Source organism: Oncorhynchus gorbuscha, linkage group LG10 (genome assembly GCF_021184085.1).
Source record: "Oncorhynchus gorbuscha isolate QuinsamMale2020 ecotype Even-year linkage group LG10, OgorEven_v1.0, whole genome shotgun sequence".
NCBI classification, from domain to species: Eukaryota; Metazoa; Chordata; class Actinopteri; order Salmoniformes; family Salmonidae; genus Oncorhynchus; species Oncorhynchus gorbuscha.
Window position 1 is genome coordinate 28,371,739 of NC_060182.1, and position 14,370 is coordinate 28,386,108.

Consider the following 14,370-nt stretch of genomic DNA (forward strand, 5'->3'; position numbering starts at 1 on the left):
AATACGTCACAATGCTGTTGACACTTTGGGGAAGCGACAGAAAGCCTAAGCTCATTCGTGGCCCATTCACAGCCATATAAGGAGTCATTGGCATGAGGCGGTTTCAAAAAATGCAGATTTTTATCTGGGTTTCGCCTGTAACATCAGTTCTGTGGCACTCACAGACAATATCTTTGCAGTTTTGGAAACGTCAGAGTGTTTTCTTTCCAAAGTTGTCAATTATATGCATAGTCGAGCATCTTTTCGTGACAAAATATCTGGTTTAAAACGGGAACGTTTTTCATCCAAAAATTAAAATAGCGCACCCTATATCCAAGAAGTTAATGTGTTGGAAACAATCAGACGATCTGTTGTGACAAGGTAGGGAGGTTATACAGAAGATATCCCTATCTGTTAAGGTCCAAGTCCATATTATGGCAAGAACAGCTCAAATAAGCAAAGAGAAATGACAGTCCATCATTACTTTTAAGATATGAAGGTCAGTCAATACGGAACATTTCTAGAACTTTGAACATTTATTCAAGTGCAGTCGCAAAAATCATCAAGCGCTATGATGAAACTGGCCCTCATCAGGACCGCCACAGGGATGGGAGACCCAGAGTTACCTCTGCTGCAGAGAATATGATACGTTCATTAGAGTTACCAGCCTCAGAAATTGGAGCCCAAATAAATGCGTCAGAGAGTTCAAGAAACAGACACATCTCAACATCAACTGTTCAGAAGAGACTGGGTGAATCACGCAATCATAGTCGAAATGCTGTAAAGAAACTACTACTAAAGGACACCAATAAGAAAAAAAATACTTGCTTGGGCCAAGAAACACAAGATTTTTGATTCCAACCACCATGTCTAAGTGCTCAGCATATGTGGGAACTCCTTCAAGACTGTTGGAAAAGCATTCCAGGTGAAGCTGATTGAGAGAATGCCGAAAGTGTGCAAAGCTGTCATCAAGGAAAAGAGTAGCTATTTGAAGAATCTAAAATATATTTTGATTTGTTTAACACTTTTTTTGGTTACTACATGATTCCATGTGTGTTATTTCATAGTTTTGATGTCTTTACAGTTATTCTACAATGTAGAAAATAATAAAAATAGTTTTAAAAAATAAAGAAAAACACTTGAATGAGTAGGTGTTCTAAAACCTTTGACTGGAAGTGTATGTATCTTACAGATCAATATGAAAGCACTGCAGTAGAGTATGTTGTCACGTGTGTGTTTTTATCTATGGTTTGTGTGTACACAGGTGAGCACGCAAAACTGCAGAGGCAAGAGAGTGCAGAAGGCCACACCTTCAACCAGGGGGACAAGGTGAAGTGTCTCCTGGAAGTAGACATCCTCAGACAGATGCAAGAGGGCCACGGAGGATGGAACCCCAAAATGGCAGAGGTACTAAACTAAACTCCCTCCAAGTCAATTGGTGGAATTTCTCTGACATAATCTTATCAAAAGAGTCTTACCTCATTCCAAGCTTTCTCCAGTCGTAGAACTACTTTGAAGTGTATGCCATGTTGTCACTGCATGTGCTATGTTAGGCAAGTACTGGTTCAAATTCTGAGTACCGTATCCCCATTTTGAACCTTTGAACCCAGGTTTATGTAACGTTGCCGGCGTGAATGGTCTCTGGTGTGCAATAGAACAAAATCAACAAGCACGTATTACTTTCAAATCAATGGAGCCCGGCGAAATGACAATGCCAAGGCCGGCCACAATCGGCAACTGCAAATCAAATCTGATTTGTGTGTTTACAGTACATCTGCAAAATCGGGACGGTACACAGAATCACTGACCGGGGAGATGTCAGAGTCCAGTACAGCAACAACATCCGCTGGACTTTCCACCCAGGTGCCCTGACCAAGGTACTCTAGCTCTACCAGTGAGAAATGAATACAGGCTCACAGCATGGTCTTATACTGTAGGTTAGCATTAGCTAGCGATGTGATGCTAATCAAATCAAATTGTATTGGTCACATACACATATTTAGCAGATGTTATAATGGGTATAGCGAAATGCTTGTGTTTCTAGCTCCAACAGTGCAGTCGTATCTAACAATTTACAACAATAGACACAAATCTAAAAGTAAAAGTATGAATTAAGAAGTATACAAATATTAGGATGAGCAATGTTGGAGTGGCATTGACTAAAATACAATAATATAATACATTATGTACATATGAAATTAGTAAATCAGTATGTAAACATTATTAACTAGTGTTCCATTATTAAAGTGGCCAGTGATACCATATCTAAGGTGCAGGGTTGAGTAACCGGGGTGGTAGCCAGCTAGTGATGTCTATTTAACAGTCTGATGGCCTTGATATAGAAGCTGTCTTTCAGTCTGTCGGTCCCAGCTTTTATGCACCTGTACTGATCTCACCTTCTGGATGGCAGCGGGGTGAACAGGCCGTGGCTCGGGTGGTTGATGTCCTTGATGATCTTTTTGGCCTTCCTCTGACATCGGGTGCTGTAGGTGTCCTGGATGCTGACAGATTAGCATTAGCATCACATCGCTAACAATTTGCTGTCTTCTTCCCCTTTCTTGCCGTAGGTCAACACGTTTGGTGTGGGCGAGCTGGTGCGAGTACTGGAAGACATAGACTGTGTAAAGAGGCTTCAGGCTGGCCACGGAGAATGGACAGACAGCATGACACCAGTACGTTGACATAGGCTGAGGCTAACTATCTGTAGGCTAACGCTAACTTCCGGTAGCCTAACTGAGTGGGGAGAGGGAAACTGAAAACTAGCTGTTATTGGCAGAGAGGTTTCAAACTCTCTTTCTTATTAGGCATCAATATGCTTCAGTTAAAGTACCTAGCCAAACTCAGCTAGCCGAACCTTCAGCTAGCCAACCTCTTCACTTGAAAAAAGCGGCAATAGTTACTGTTTGTCCATTTTGAGATGCCATAGCCAGTATACACTTCCTCAAAATAGTCAGAATTAATCTAAGATAACTCAAGAAATCTTATAAATGTTGACGTTTTTGTAGAAGAGATCTTAGTCAATCTTAGCAATTTTACATCTAAGATGTTTAGTGCAGTATTTCTTTATGAAGAAATGTGCATGAAAATGAATCATCTCTTGTTGAATGACAACAAAAACTTTATTGAAGAGTCTTTACTGTTGACTTGGGGCATAGACTTCTACTTCGAACTTGGGCTTGCCTCCAGAAAAAATTGTCATTACCCTCACCAAAGTCCAAAACGTCACAAAATGTCGTCATAATATATGCACAAACTCTACCTAACTGTTTCGACTGGGAAGCATGCAGATGCCTTTAGTCTATTAACTAATTTACCGCCTGGTGTATCTCATCATCCCACCAAAACAGGCTAACATTTCAGCCAGTCTTTTCAAACAGCTCTTACACTAAAAGGGCATTATCATTTTCACAATTTCACAGTATTTTTCCAATCTCATAGTGTGGAAATATATAGTACAAAACAGAGGAAAAGCTAGTTTTTCACTTCACTGGGCCTTTAAGGCTTCTGCGAAAACAAAGCATCTTGATTATTTACCTATAAATAAAAGCCCTGAGAATTTCCCTGGGTGGCATGGTTAACTGAAAAGAGTGTATTTGAGATGGCAAGATGAATCATGGTTGGATGGAGGTTCTTTGAAACGCTCCTTCTCCTCTCATTCGTGGCCAGTGATTAGTGTTTATACCTAATGTACCTAAAATCTTGTCATATCAATGGTCGTGATGGAAAGGCGACAAAGTGAGGAAAGTGTAATGGGAAAGAATCCATAGGCCTGCTTACCTATCTGGTGTCCTAACACTGTCAATACCACTGTCTTTTCACTCTCCTCCCTCTCTCTCCTCTGCCCTCCCACCCTTCTTCCTCCTCCTGTTTTTTACACCCCCTCCTTTCTCCTCCGATCAGGCCCTGGGGCAGATGGGCAAGGTGCTGAAGGTGTACGCAGATGGGGACCTGCGAGTGGCCTTCGGCGGCCAGACGTGGACCTTTAACCCGGCGTGCCTCTCAGCCCAAACCATGGAGGTGGATGCCAATCTCATGACTGCTGAAAACCCCAATGAATCCGGAAGTAAGGACTACTTAGACCTTGCAAAAAGGAGGAAGGGGGCCTCTTATCCAACAGTCTTCCAGCGACCTCTGCTTTTTGTCCTTCCTTATTCCCCCTTAACTGACTTTCCTAGTTAAATAAAGGTCAAATAAAACATTTAAATAAAACAAATGTTGGAGGAAAGCTCCACAGGCCTCATCAACATATGTGCCTCTACTGCTCCTCGTGTGTGTATATGAATGTGTGCTTCTCCTACCAGTCTTGAGTGCCCTGACTCAATCCCCCTCTTTCTATGTCTGTCATATTCATAATGATGGCACAGAGTGGGGACGAGAGGCTCATAATGCTGGGTTAGGGTACACGAGGACATTTTGACTCATTCCTATGATTGTACTTTGACTTGACTTTACAAACCGTCTTGGTAACTCTGTGTGTATGTATGTGCTCTCTGGGTTTAGAGGGGCCTGGAGGGCAACACAGCACAAACTGTTTCCCACGCTCTCGAATCCATCACTAACATGTCACACACTCTCTTTTCTCTCCTTCCCTTGTTCTTTATTCCTCTACATTGTCTTTTTTCACTCTCCCGCTCCCCCTTTTTTCGTTGGCCTCTATTCCCGATCTTCTCTCTCTCCCTCCCTCCCTCCTTTCTTTCTTTCTTTCTTTCTTTCTTTCTTTCTTTCTTTCTTTCTTTCTTTCTTTCTTTCTCCCTCTCATCTCCAGACACAGTCATTTCAGTCCTGGAAAAGCTGCTGTCTCAGTCTACAGAGCAGGACAACCCCAGCCGGCTGGTCATCGAGGCGGCGCATGGCAGTGCCAGCAAAGTTAGAGAGCTCGTGCAGAAATACCCTGACAAGGTGCGCTCACTCCCCACCTCAGACTGTGTGTGTGTGTTACATTTCTTAATGTGATTGTGTGTGTTACATCTCTCCAGGTGGATATAAAGAACCAGGGCAAGACGGCGCTGCAGGTGGCAGCCCACCAGGGCCACATGGAGGTGGTCCTGGCTCTGCTGCAGGCCAACAGCTCCATCAAGGTGAAGGATGAGGACGGAGACACCGCCCTGCACTACACAGCCTTTGGGTGAGAGGAGCACACACAGACCCACGGGACATCTGAAGGTGGCCGTCTAAATCCTGTATTCACATTGTGAGCAAACAAGTTATGGGGAGGGGTTATCTGGATTTAATTGGATTTGGGCTTGTCCATTTCTCCAGCTGGGGTGCATTGGGTTCAGTGAAATCACTCCACACACACACACAGAAACAGACACAGACAGGCATTACTTTTGTCCCTAATCCTCCACACGACAGAACAGGGATTAGATAGGCAGCTTTAGATTCCATCTATGAGAAAATGAGCCATCGATGGGATTTACAAGTATCCCTTGGGTCTCTCGGTGGTTACATGGCATGTAAACAAGGATCAGCTTTGGGATGGATCTGTTATGAGCCTTGTGCTGTGGGTTTGTTATTCAGGCCTGCGTGTTTTAGTGGTTCGTTCTCCATTTTCAATTCAGTCCAATCCAGTGAGGCTTCATTGGTGTGGAAGTCATTGGTAAATATTGCCAAAGCTGAAATTAATTTATCAGAATGAGTAAATAAATACAAAACACAACAATTATATGAAAATGCATCGAGTAATGCATATTGAAATGAATATGCTCACTAGATATTATTATGCTTAGGCCTAAATGTGTGTGTGTGTGTGTGTGTGTGTGTGTGTGTGTGTGTGTGTGTGTGTGTGTGTGTGTGTGTGTGTGTGTGTGTGTGTGTGTGTGTGTGTGTGTGTGTGTGTGTGTGTGTGTGTGTGTGTGTGTGTGTGTGTGTGTGTGTGTGTGTGTGTGTGTGCAGGAACCAGGCGGAGATTGCGCGGCTGCTGCTGAGCAAAGGGGCCAATGTGAACTTACTGAACAACTCCATGTGCACGGCACTGCACATAGCCGTCAACAAGGGCTTTACCGACGTGGTGCGCGTGCTGTCAGAACACTTGGCCGACATCAACGTACAGGTCAGTACCGACTAATAAGATTTACATTACCTGTGCATGAAATGGCATCCTTTTCCCTATATAATTCACTACTTTTGTTCATGCTTTCACCTGTCAGGCTCACTGCCCATACATATAAAACACACACGTTCACGCACAAACACAATCTCACAAGTCTTTGTTTCTGGCCATGTTGAGCCTGTAATAAACAGCAATTGCTGATTTATCTTCTGCCAGTTTTGGAGCTTTTTAACAAACAGTTTTCAGCTCTGCTATACACTGTTCAAAAGAGTTTTCTAATGATCAATTAGTTGTAGAAATGTCTTGATTTTTAAAGAAAAGGATTTTTGTCCATTTAAAATAACATCAAATTGATCAGTAAATAAGGTATCTGATTTTTGTTACATTTGCAAAAAAATTCTAAAAACTGTTGTCACTTTGTCATTATGAGATTTTTTAATGGAATATTATGTTAATACATTATAGAAGACCCATTATTCAACAAAAAGTGGAAAATGTCAAGGGTCTGAATACTTTCTGAAGTATGTGCTGCTTTTAGTGTCTTTGTCATTTAATCCAAGTTTATCACTTTAAAAGGCTATTGATCATTAGAAATTTTCCCTTTGTGTGATTAATAAAGTACTATGTTATCTAAAATGCAATTATGTTAGCACAGCCTGAAACTGTTTTTCTGATAAGGGCTAATGTGATTTTTGTCCTCTTGGGTCCAGTTGTTGAGCTCATTAAAGCCATTTAGATGTCTCTCCATTCTGTCTTTCTATTCTGGTCAAAACAGCCAGTTTCACAACAAGTTCTGGTTTTGGGAGGAGGATTTCATTTTTCCGCTTGTGCAGTGTGCATGCTCAGGTTTGAATTTTGGAGTTGTTCTTTAATTTCTCAGAACTAGGATACTGGGTGATTTCAGAAGAAATGTGCAACATGTTTGAGGTGTTGACAGCTGCATTGAATTCCCGTGGAGCAGTTGCTGATGCTCTCTCTTTCCATCAACTAATCTAAAGAAGGCCAGTTTTATTGCCAACTGGAGATTTAACATGATGGAGTTTTCAGCTCTGGTTTATCGACAAAAACAGTTTTCGCCATTGTACAGAACGAGTTCCCAACTGCGCCTCACAAAAGGACAATTTGAAGTGCGCCAATTAAGATTTGAATTTAGATTACAACTTGCACATAGGCTCTAGTTCTTTTAACCGAATAAGTCAGAAATAATTTTTTTTCAGCTCAGATTTACTCGAGGCATACAACGCAGTGTATGCATAGCCTAGTGTATTTAGCCTAGTGTATTTATTTGTTATATATATATTTTTAAATCAATTTGGGTTCACAGTGCTGACTGAACCGAGGTCCCTGTACCGAATGGTTTTGTACGAATATGTGTACCTTTACGGCCATATCTCACTTCCCTCCAGGACTGCTATTAGGACAATATGCTGTACAGATTTAGGATCAGCTCTCCCTGCCCAAGTTATAACCCTCTCCTTTAGGGGCTACCATCCTCTAAACTAACCTCATATAATTTATTATAGGGCTAACTACTTTCTCCTCCTATCCCACCAGGACTCGTATGGAGACACACCACTGCACGACGCCATCGCCAAAGACTTCCGGAACATCATTGAGATCCTGGCGGTGGTGCCCAACATCGACTTCACCCAGCAGAACAACCGCGGCTTCAACCTGCTGCACCACGCAGCCCTCAAAGGCAACAAGCTGTGAGTACCACACTGCTGCTGTACACTACACATTACCTCATACACACTACACACACCACGCCACCCTTAAAGGCAACTAGCTGTAAGTACTAGACACTACACACACATACTACTAGACTATACACTACACACACATACTACTAGACTATACACTACACACACATACTAGCTACAGCTCACTACAACCCTCATACTCTTCGCACACACACAAACTAGGACTGGGCGATATGGCCAAAGTATTTTTTTAAAGTTGAACGGTATTTGACGGTATTTTTAGTTTTTGAATAATACAAGTTCTACATTTCCTTTATGAGTAGTGAGTAATCCGAGGAAGGCAACACATACATTCTAAGTGATATCAATAAGTCTCTCCATTCCGATTGTTTTATAGTATTCAATTCAACTTCAACCAAAACAAATTTCAGCACTTTATCATTTCTGCATTTCCTGCATGCACTCAATTGCAGTGGTCGAAAAAGTACCCAATTGTCATACTTGAGTAAAAGTAAAGATGGTGTTAATTAAAAAATGATTCAAGTAAAAGGGAAAGTCACCCAGTAAAATACTACTTTAGTAAAAGTCTAAAAGTATTTGGTTTTAAATATACTTGTGTATCAAAAGTAAATGTAATTAAGTATCAAAAGTAAAAGTATAAATAATTTCAAATTCCTTATATTAAGCTAACCATTTTCTTGTTTAAAAAAAATGTATGTATAGCCAGGGGCACACTCCAACACTCAGACATAATTTACAAACAAAGCATTTGTGTTTATGAGTCCTCCAGATCAGAGGCAGTAGATGACCAGGGATGTTCTCTTGACAAGTGCGTGAATTGGACCATTTTCCTGTCCTGCTAAGCATTGAAAAAGTACTTTTAGGTTCCAGGGAAAATGTATGGAGTAAAAAGTACAGTATCTTATTTAGGATTGTAGTGAAGTAAAAGTAAAAGCTGTCAAAAACATTTTTTAGATAGTAAAGTAAAGATAGCAAAAAAATTACTTAAGTAGTACTTGAAAGCATTTTTACTTAAGTACTCTACACCACTGCTCCATTGAGATCATTTACACACTGCCACGTAGGGCTGCACAATATGGGCAAATAATGTAGGATTTATCTTTAACCAAATGTTGCAATTGCGATTTGACTTGCGAATTAGAGCAAAAATATAAAGACTTCTAACGAATTAAAATCCCAGGGAGGAGTTTTTGTGACAGGGTAGGAAATGAATTGCTAATAAGTGTTTCTTAGGGGACCCTATAAACTTTGGCTACATTGCAATTTTCTCTTAGCTACTTCATGTAGCTAACATATTCTTGCTTTGCATAGTCCTCTTTGATTTAGAAGATACTGTTGCACAAACAACATGATGATTTAGGTCTACACCATCACTGGTATTATCAGGCTGTATTAGCTAGCTACGTTTGCTCTTACTCAGTACATTTATTTGCTAGGTAGCTAGCTATTAGCATTAGCGGCTAACAATTAGCGTCTCACAAAATTTAGGGCAACTTGCTAAGGAAATAAAAAATAGCTGTTTGCTGATTTAAGAAACACAAACGAATAGTGTAATATTAGAACGCTAGTGGATTTATATTAAGAAGCAAAGTGAAAACAGCATTATTGTCAATAACATTGTTGCATGTGCTGCATTGACCATGCAGATTGAACACAAGTGTCTCGTGGTAGAGGACCAACAAATGCGCTCCTTGAGTGACAGGGGGCGGGGCTAGGTCTGTGTGGAAAGTGGCACGGAAAGAAAGGGCAGAGAGTAAAGTAAAGGTAAAGGTAAAGTAAAAACCCAAAGTGGTCCCTGCATCAATACCAGTATATCATAAAATACCGTATACAGTCCAGCCCTAACACACATCAGGCTGAGATGGGAAGCTCCCACACAGCTTCTGTTCCCATGAGCCTCAGCACTGAGAACAGCCAGGCTCTCCTGTCTCTCGCCCTCCTTCTCTTCCCACCAGCACTATTAACACTGAGAGAGAAGACACTCAAGAAGTCCCACACACATTCATGGCTAGGCTACATTCTTTGTCCATACAGTTTGTGATGATGAACTGGTAGTTTGTGCTCAAACAATCAGGGTAGTGGTGTTGCATTGAATAAGTATATACCAGATACAGACAGAAGGCGCAGATCTCAGAAACAGAAACAAAAAACCCTAGTGCTGGCAAAGAGTCCACAATGACTTTGATCTGATTTCAGTTTAGTTACCAAAGCCAGGGTGAAATACATTTGTTTCGGCAATGACTAGAATACCCAGCCCAACAGTGTTTAAAGTCGTAATATTGCTTTCAGTTTTGTTCTTCGTCAGGCCTTTAAACCCCAGAGTCTAGTGAAAGCTTGAGCTGGCGCACACCCCCAAAAAGACTGTGCCTTATTCAGGGTGATAGGACTGAAATACAGGTCAGAACAAATGCTTATAGACCCAACAAGTGATTGAAGTACATCAGAACGCAACTGTTAGACATTCTATTGGCATCAGAACAGTCTGTTAGTCATGGCGTAACCAGTGGTTCCCAACTCCAGTCCTCAATACCCCCAACAGTACACATTTCTATTGTAGCCCCAGACAAGCACACCTGATTCAAGTTGTCAACTATTCATCAGGCCCTCAATGAGTTCAATCAAGTGAGTTTGTCTGGGGCTACAACAAAAATGTGTGCTGTTGGGGATACTGGAGGACTGGAGTTGGGTCTAGAGCAACTGGCTTTGCTTAACCCAACACCATATAGCAAGACACTTGTGTTACTGTTAAAGGGATAATTCACCCAAATTACAAATTGGTTTCCTTACCCTGTAAGCAGTCTATGGACAAGGTTTGGCAGCAATCATGTCCAAGGAATCCAAAAGTTTCTACAGTTGATTGTGAAGCTCAACAAAGTCACATATAGATGAATTGAACCTGAAGCACGAAAAAGTATATTATCAGTATGGGATTTGTGCCACAAGCCAGGACCCTCCTCCCCAAATCAAATCAAATGTTATTGGTCACATACACACACAGTGGGGAGAACAAGTATTTGATACGCTGCTGATTTTGCAGGTTTTCCTACTTACAAAGCATGTAGAGTTCTGTAATATTTATCATAGGTACACTTCAACTGTGAGAGACGGAATCTAAAAATCTAGAAAATCACATTGTATGATTTTTAAGTCATTCATTTGCCTCTACATGCTTTGTAAGTAGGAAAACCTGCAAAATCGGCAGTGTATCAAATACTTGTTCTCCCCACTGTACATGTATTACAGCAGTGGTATTCAAACTTTTTGTAGTTATGTATGCATGCATGCTGAGGTATAGTGGAGAACAACGGAATAAAAAAAAGTGTATTTATTGTTAAAAGTAGAACCAACTCGTTTCAGCTTTTGGCCTTTAGGGTTTTTTGCTGAAAGATGCCCAAGTGTCTGTGTTTCTTTCATTGTTTAGTTATTTGAGTTTCTTTTACCCCAAAGTAGCAACCTTAAAGTGGTTTTGAGTTTAGTCATAATTATCTAATTTTTCTCTTGCTCCTCTCAAATGTGCATTTGTTTATTTGGTTGAAGGTATTTATTTAGTTTATCTGAGGAAATGGAGAAAGAACCTAGTTCTAAAAGGATTCTCGGAAGGCAGAGGAGTACTGGAGCTCCCCAGACACAGGCAGCCAGAGGAGTACTGGAGCTCCCTAGACACAGGCAGCCAGAGGAGTACTGGAGCTCCCCAGACACAGGCAGCCAGAGGAGTACTGGAGCTCCCTACACTCTCTTTCCCTCTTTCTCGCTCGCCGCTGTCTCTTCTCACCCTCCCTCCCTCTCTCCAATCTTCCTCAATCTCTCTCTTCATCTCTCTATCTGGTGACCTGGGCTCTCAGTGCTCCTTCCCGTGTCCCCAGCCAGGCTCCCAGCCAAAGGCCAGTCCATCTGTCTGTACTTACCCCAGCTAGGTCTTATCCCTCACACACAGTCCAACCACAGCAACATTAAACATCTGAGATGACTTCCTCTGTCCCTCTGCGTCACATAGTTACTCAGCAAATGAACACACATCTCTTTCCACCTCCTAAAATCAATGTCACTTAGAAGCGATGTTTATTTCCCCAATGAGTCCACGATTAATACCAAACGATGATAACCCAAAAATACATTTGCTCTCTAGTGTAGTCATTATCATAGCATTGGAATGCCCTCAAGTCGTGCTGTTTGAGCTCATGTTAAGACAGTAATGCCTCGTAGATATGGGAATATTCATGAATGTGCAGGGGCTATTATGGAAATGATGCAGAAATCTAAACCGAGGGGAGGCGAGGTAAGATGCGACGGAGTGATTGGGCAAAAATCCAATCAGAAACACTTTCCAAGTGCTGCAAGGGGAGGGGGCGGGACTATGAGCTTGCGAAGTGGGGAGGGGTAGGGGGGATCTGAGAGATGCAGTTTTGATGGAGGAGCGAGGGAGGCAGCCGTGACAACCTCTCTATCCACCCTCCATTTTGCCTACCCTCCTCCCTATGTGATCCGTACTGCAGGTACAAATGACCTGGATGTCCCCCCCACCAGTAGTACAGTATGTGGTGAGCTGCTTCTAGCAAGGCTGGCTGACCATGCCCATCTGCTGGTTGTTTCCTAGGGATGGGGGGGGGTGATCTATACAGTTACATATCGCAACATTATTTTGGACGATATTATATTGATTTGTAAAAAATAAAAAAAATTCAATGCTGTACCTGCGCCAAAACTCTGGTTTTTTTCATTGTATATCTTGTTCCCCATCTTTTTTTAAAATAGTGAGCCATCATGTTTTCAGCACTTTTATTTCCATGACAGATCAAACTTTTATCATGCTCTCTTATCTCTATGCAGCAGACATAGTGAGAAATATGTATGGAACATCAAATCGCAATGAAATCTTAGTATCAAATCACAATACATGTACATGAGTCATGAGAATCACATTAGATATCGTGTCGGCACCTAAGTATCTTGAGAATCGCAATACATATCGTATCGGCACCTAAGCATCATGATAATATATTTTCGTGAGGTCCCTGGCAATTCCCAGGCCTTTTGTTTCGTCCCAGCCAGCTCTGCTGGTCGTGTACAGTAATGCATCTGAAATAGATGAGCATGTGTTAATGAGGGCGGCAATTAGCAGCACTTTGTTGCTATCATAAATAATGCTGCATTAAACCCCCTTATTGCACTCCGCAGCAGAAATAATTTGACTATGCATCCTCTGACCGTGCTTTTACTGTACACTACTGTAATTACTTAAACTAAACGGTTACCCAGTCGAGTCGACACTCAAATGTCTAATTTGCTGTTTAGTAGTGGTCATTTACATTTTTCTTGAAGAATATAATTCATAGATGCCTCATGACATTTCAAATTATTTAACAGTAACTTGGAGATGCAAATGCTTCATGTTGACATTAGATTATTAAAATTGAGATGCAAGTTAAAAACAACTAACTAATGGGAAGGAGCCTGCCTATCTGCAGTGGCCCGAGAACTGAATAATACTGTACAGGCCAGGGCTAAGGGGCTAAGGGACTGGGGCACTGACTAACTAAGGTCTGTTGAGTTCAATTTCACACGCCATAAAGCAGCCGGCGCAGAGGATGGACACGGACAGCCCTGCTTTACAGCCAGCCAGCCCCTCGACGGACTGCAATATCAAAACCCAGTGCTTGAATAACAAAGCAGGATTATTCAATACACCCGTCCTATTCTTCCTCAAAGCCCCAGCTCAGTCTTTCCACCACCACCACCACCTCTCACTTTGCACACTATGGAGATTGGCGAAAGTCTGTGGAAGTAGTTATAGAAAACATTTTGTGGCATGAATGTGTGGTGTGAATTAGAGTGAATTATGATGAGTGCTTGAGGAAGATTTATCTGAGTGTGGGAATGGTGGAGGAAGTGACTGATGGTAGAGTGAGATGTGTGACGGGGGAGGAGGAGGGTGTTAGGAATGAACAACGGCAATCCTTTAATGCAAGTTCAGCCGAGAGCTGGAGGTCAATGCTTTTCAGAGCTGCTGCTCCTTAGTAAAACGCTTAGCACTGCCTAATGGAAATCCCTGACCAATGTTGGGGCTCGCTGGCTGTGTCGTTTCCTTTCCTTCTTATGACGGCTTAGTTCTAACTCCTGAAGCAGCTGTCTGTGCCATCATCCAAATGCCCCTTAAGCTACCGATGTGACACATTGACCTACGTCACAACACAGTCTCTGATTCCAGGGTTTCCGTGTGTGTGTGTGTGATTATAATCCATAAAGCACTCTTCTGTCCCCAAGGCACGAAACATGTACATTATATGAGTCGTGCACTATATATCCCATCTGAACTCAAGGCCATTTGTTTCCACAGGGCCACGGAGAAGATCTTGGCTCGGGCGCGTCAGCTGGTGGACGTCAAGAAGGAGGACGGCTTCTCGGCTCTGCACCTGGCCGCCCTCAACAACCACCGAGACGTGGCCGAGATCCTTGTAAAAGAAGTAAGGAACGGGGCTAAAAAGGGGTTTCACCCAGCCTGTATATCTCTGTGTCTTTCTGTCTCCCCTTCGCTCACTGCTCCCCAGAGTTATGAAGGAGACCTCCTCCTGGTGGCTGTTAACAGATATGACATTTTCGGTTGTGGAGCAGCTGGAA

At 42.1% G+C, this 14,370-nt stretch overlaps 1 protein-coding gene across 5 annotated transcripts in view; it reads left to right on the forward strand.

The window, feature by feature from the left end:
• LOC124045828 (E3 ubiquitin-protein ligase MIB2-like) overlaps nt 1-14,370 on the forward strand; it is a 65,913-nt gene that overhangs the window by 42,954 nt on the left and 8,589 nt on the right. For 4 of the 5 annotated variants that reach the window (XM_046365513.1, XM_046365515.1, XM_046365514.1 and 1 more), the window contains exons 6-14: nt 1,244-1,386; nt 1,749-1,856; nt 2,547-2,651; nt 3,880-4,042; nt 4,745-4,878; nt 4,956-5,104; nt 5,875-6,031; nt 7,586-7,740; nt 14,090-14,216. In XM_046365513.1, the coding sequence (XP_046221469.1) occupies nt 1,244-1,386; nt 1,749-1,856; nt 2,547-2,651; nt 3,880-4,042; nt 4,745-4,878; nt 4,956-5,104; nt 5,875-6,031; nt 7,586-7,740; nt 14,090-14,216 (1,241 nt within the window). The remainder of the gene's footprint in view (nt 1-1,243; nt 1,387-1,748; nt 1,857-2,546; nt 2,652-3,879; nt 4,043-4,744; nt 4,879-4,955; nt 5,105-5,874; nt 6,032-7,585; nt 7,741-14,089; nt 14,217-14,370) is intronic. The other variant, XM_046365511.1, reaches the window with a different exon arrangement.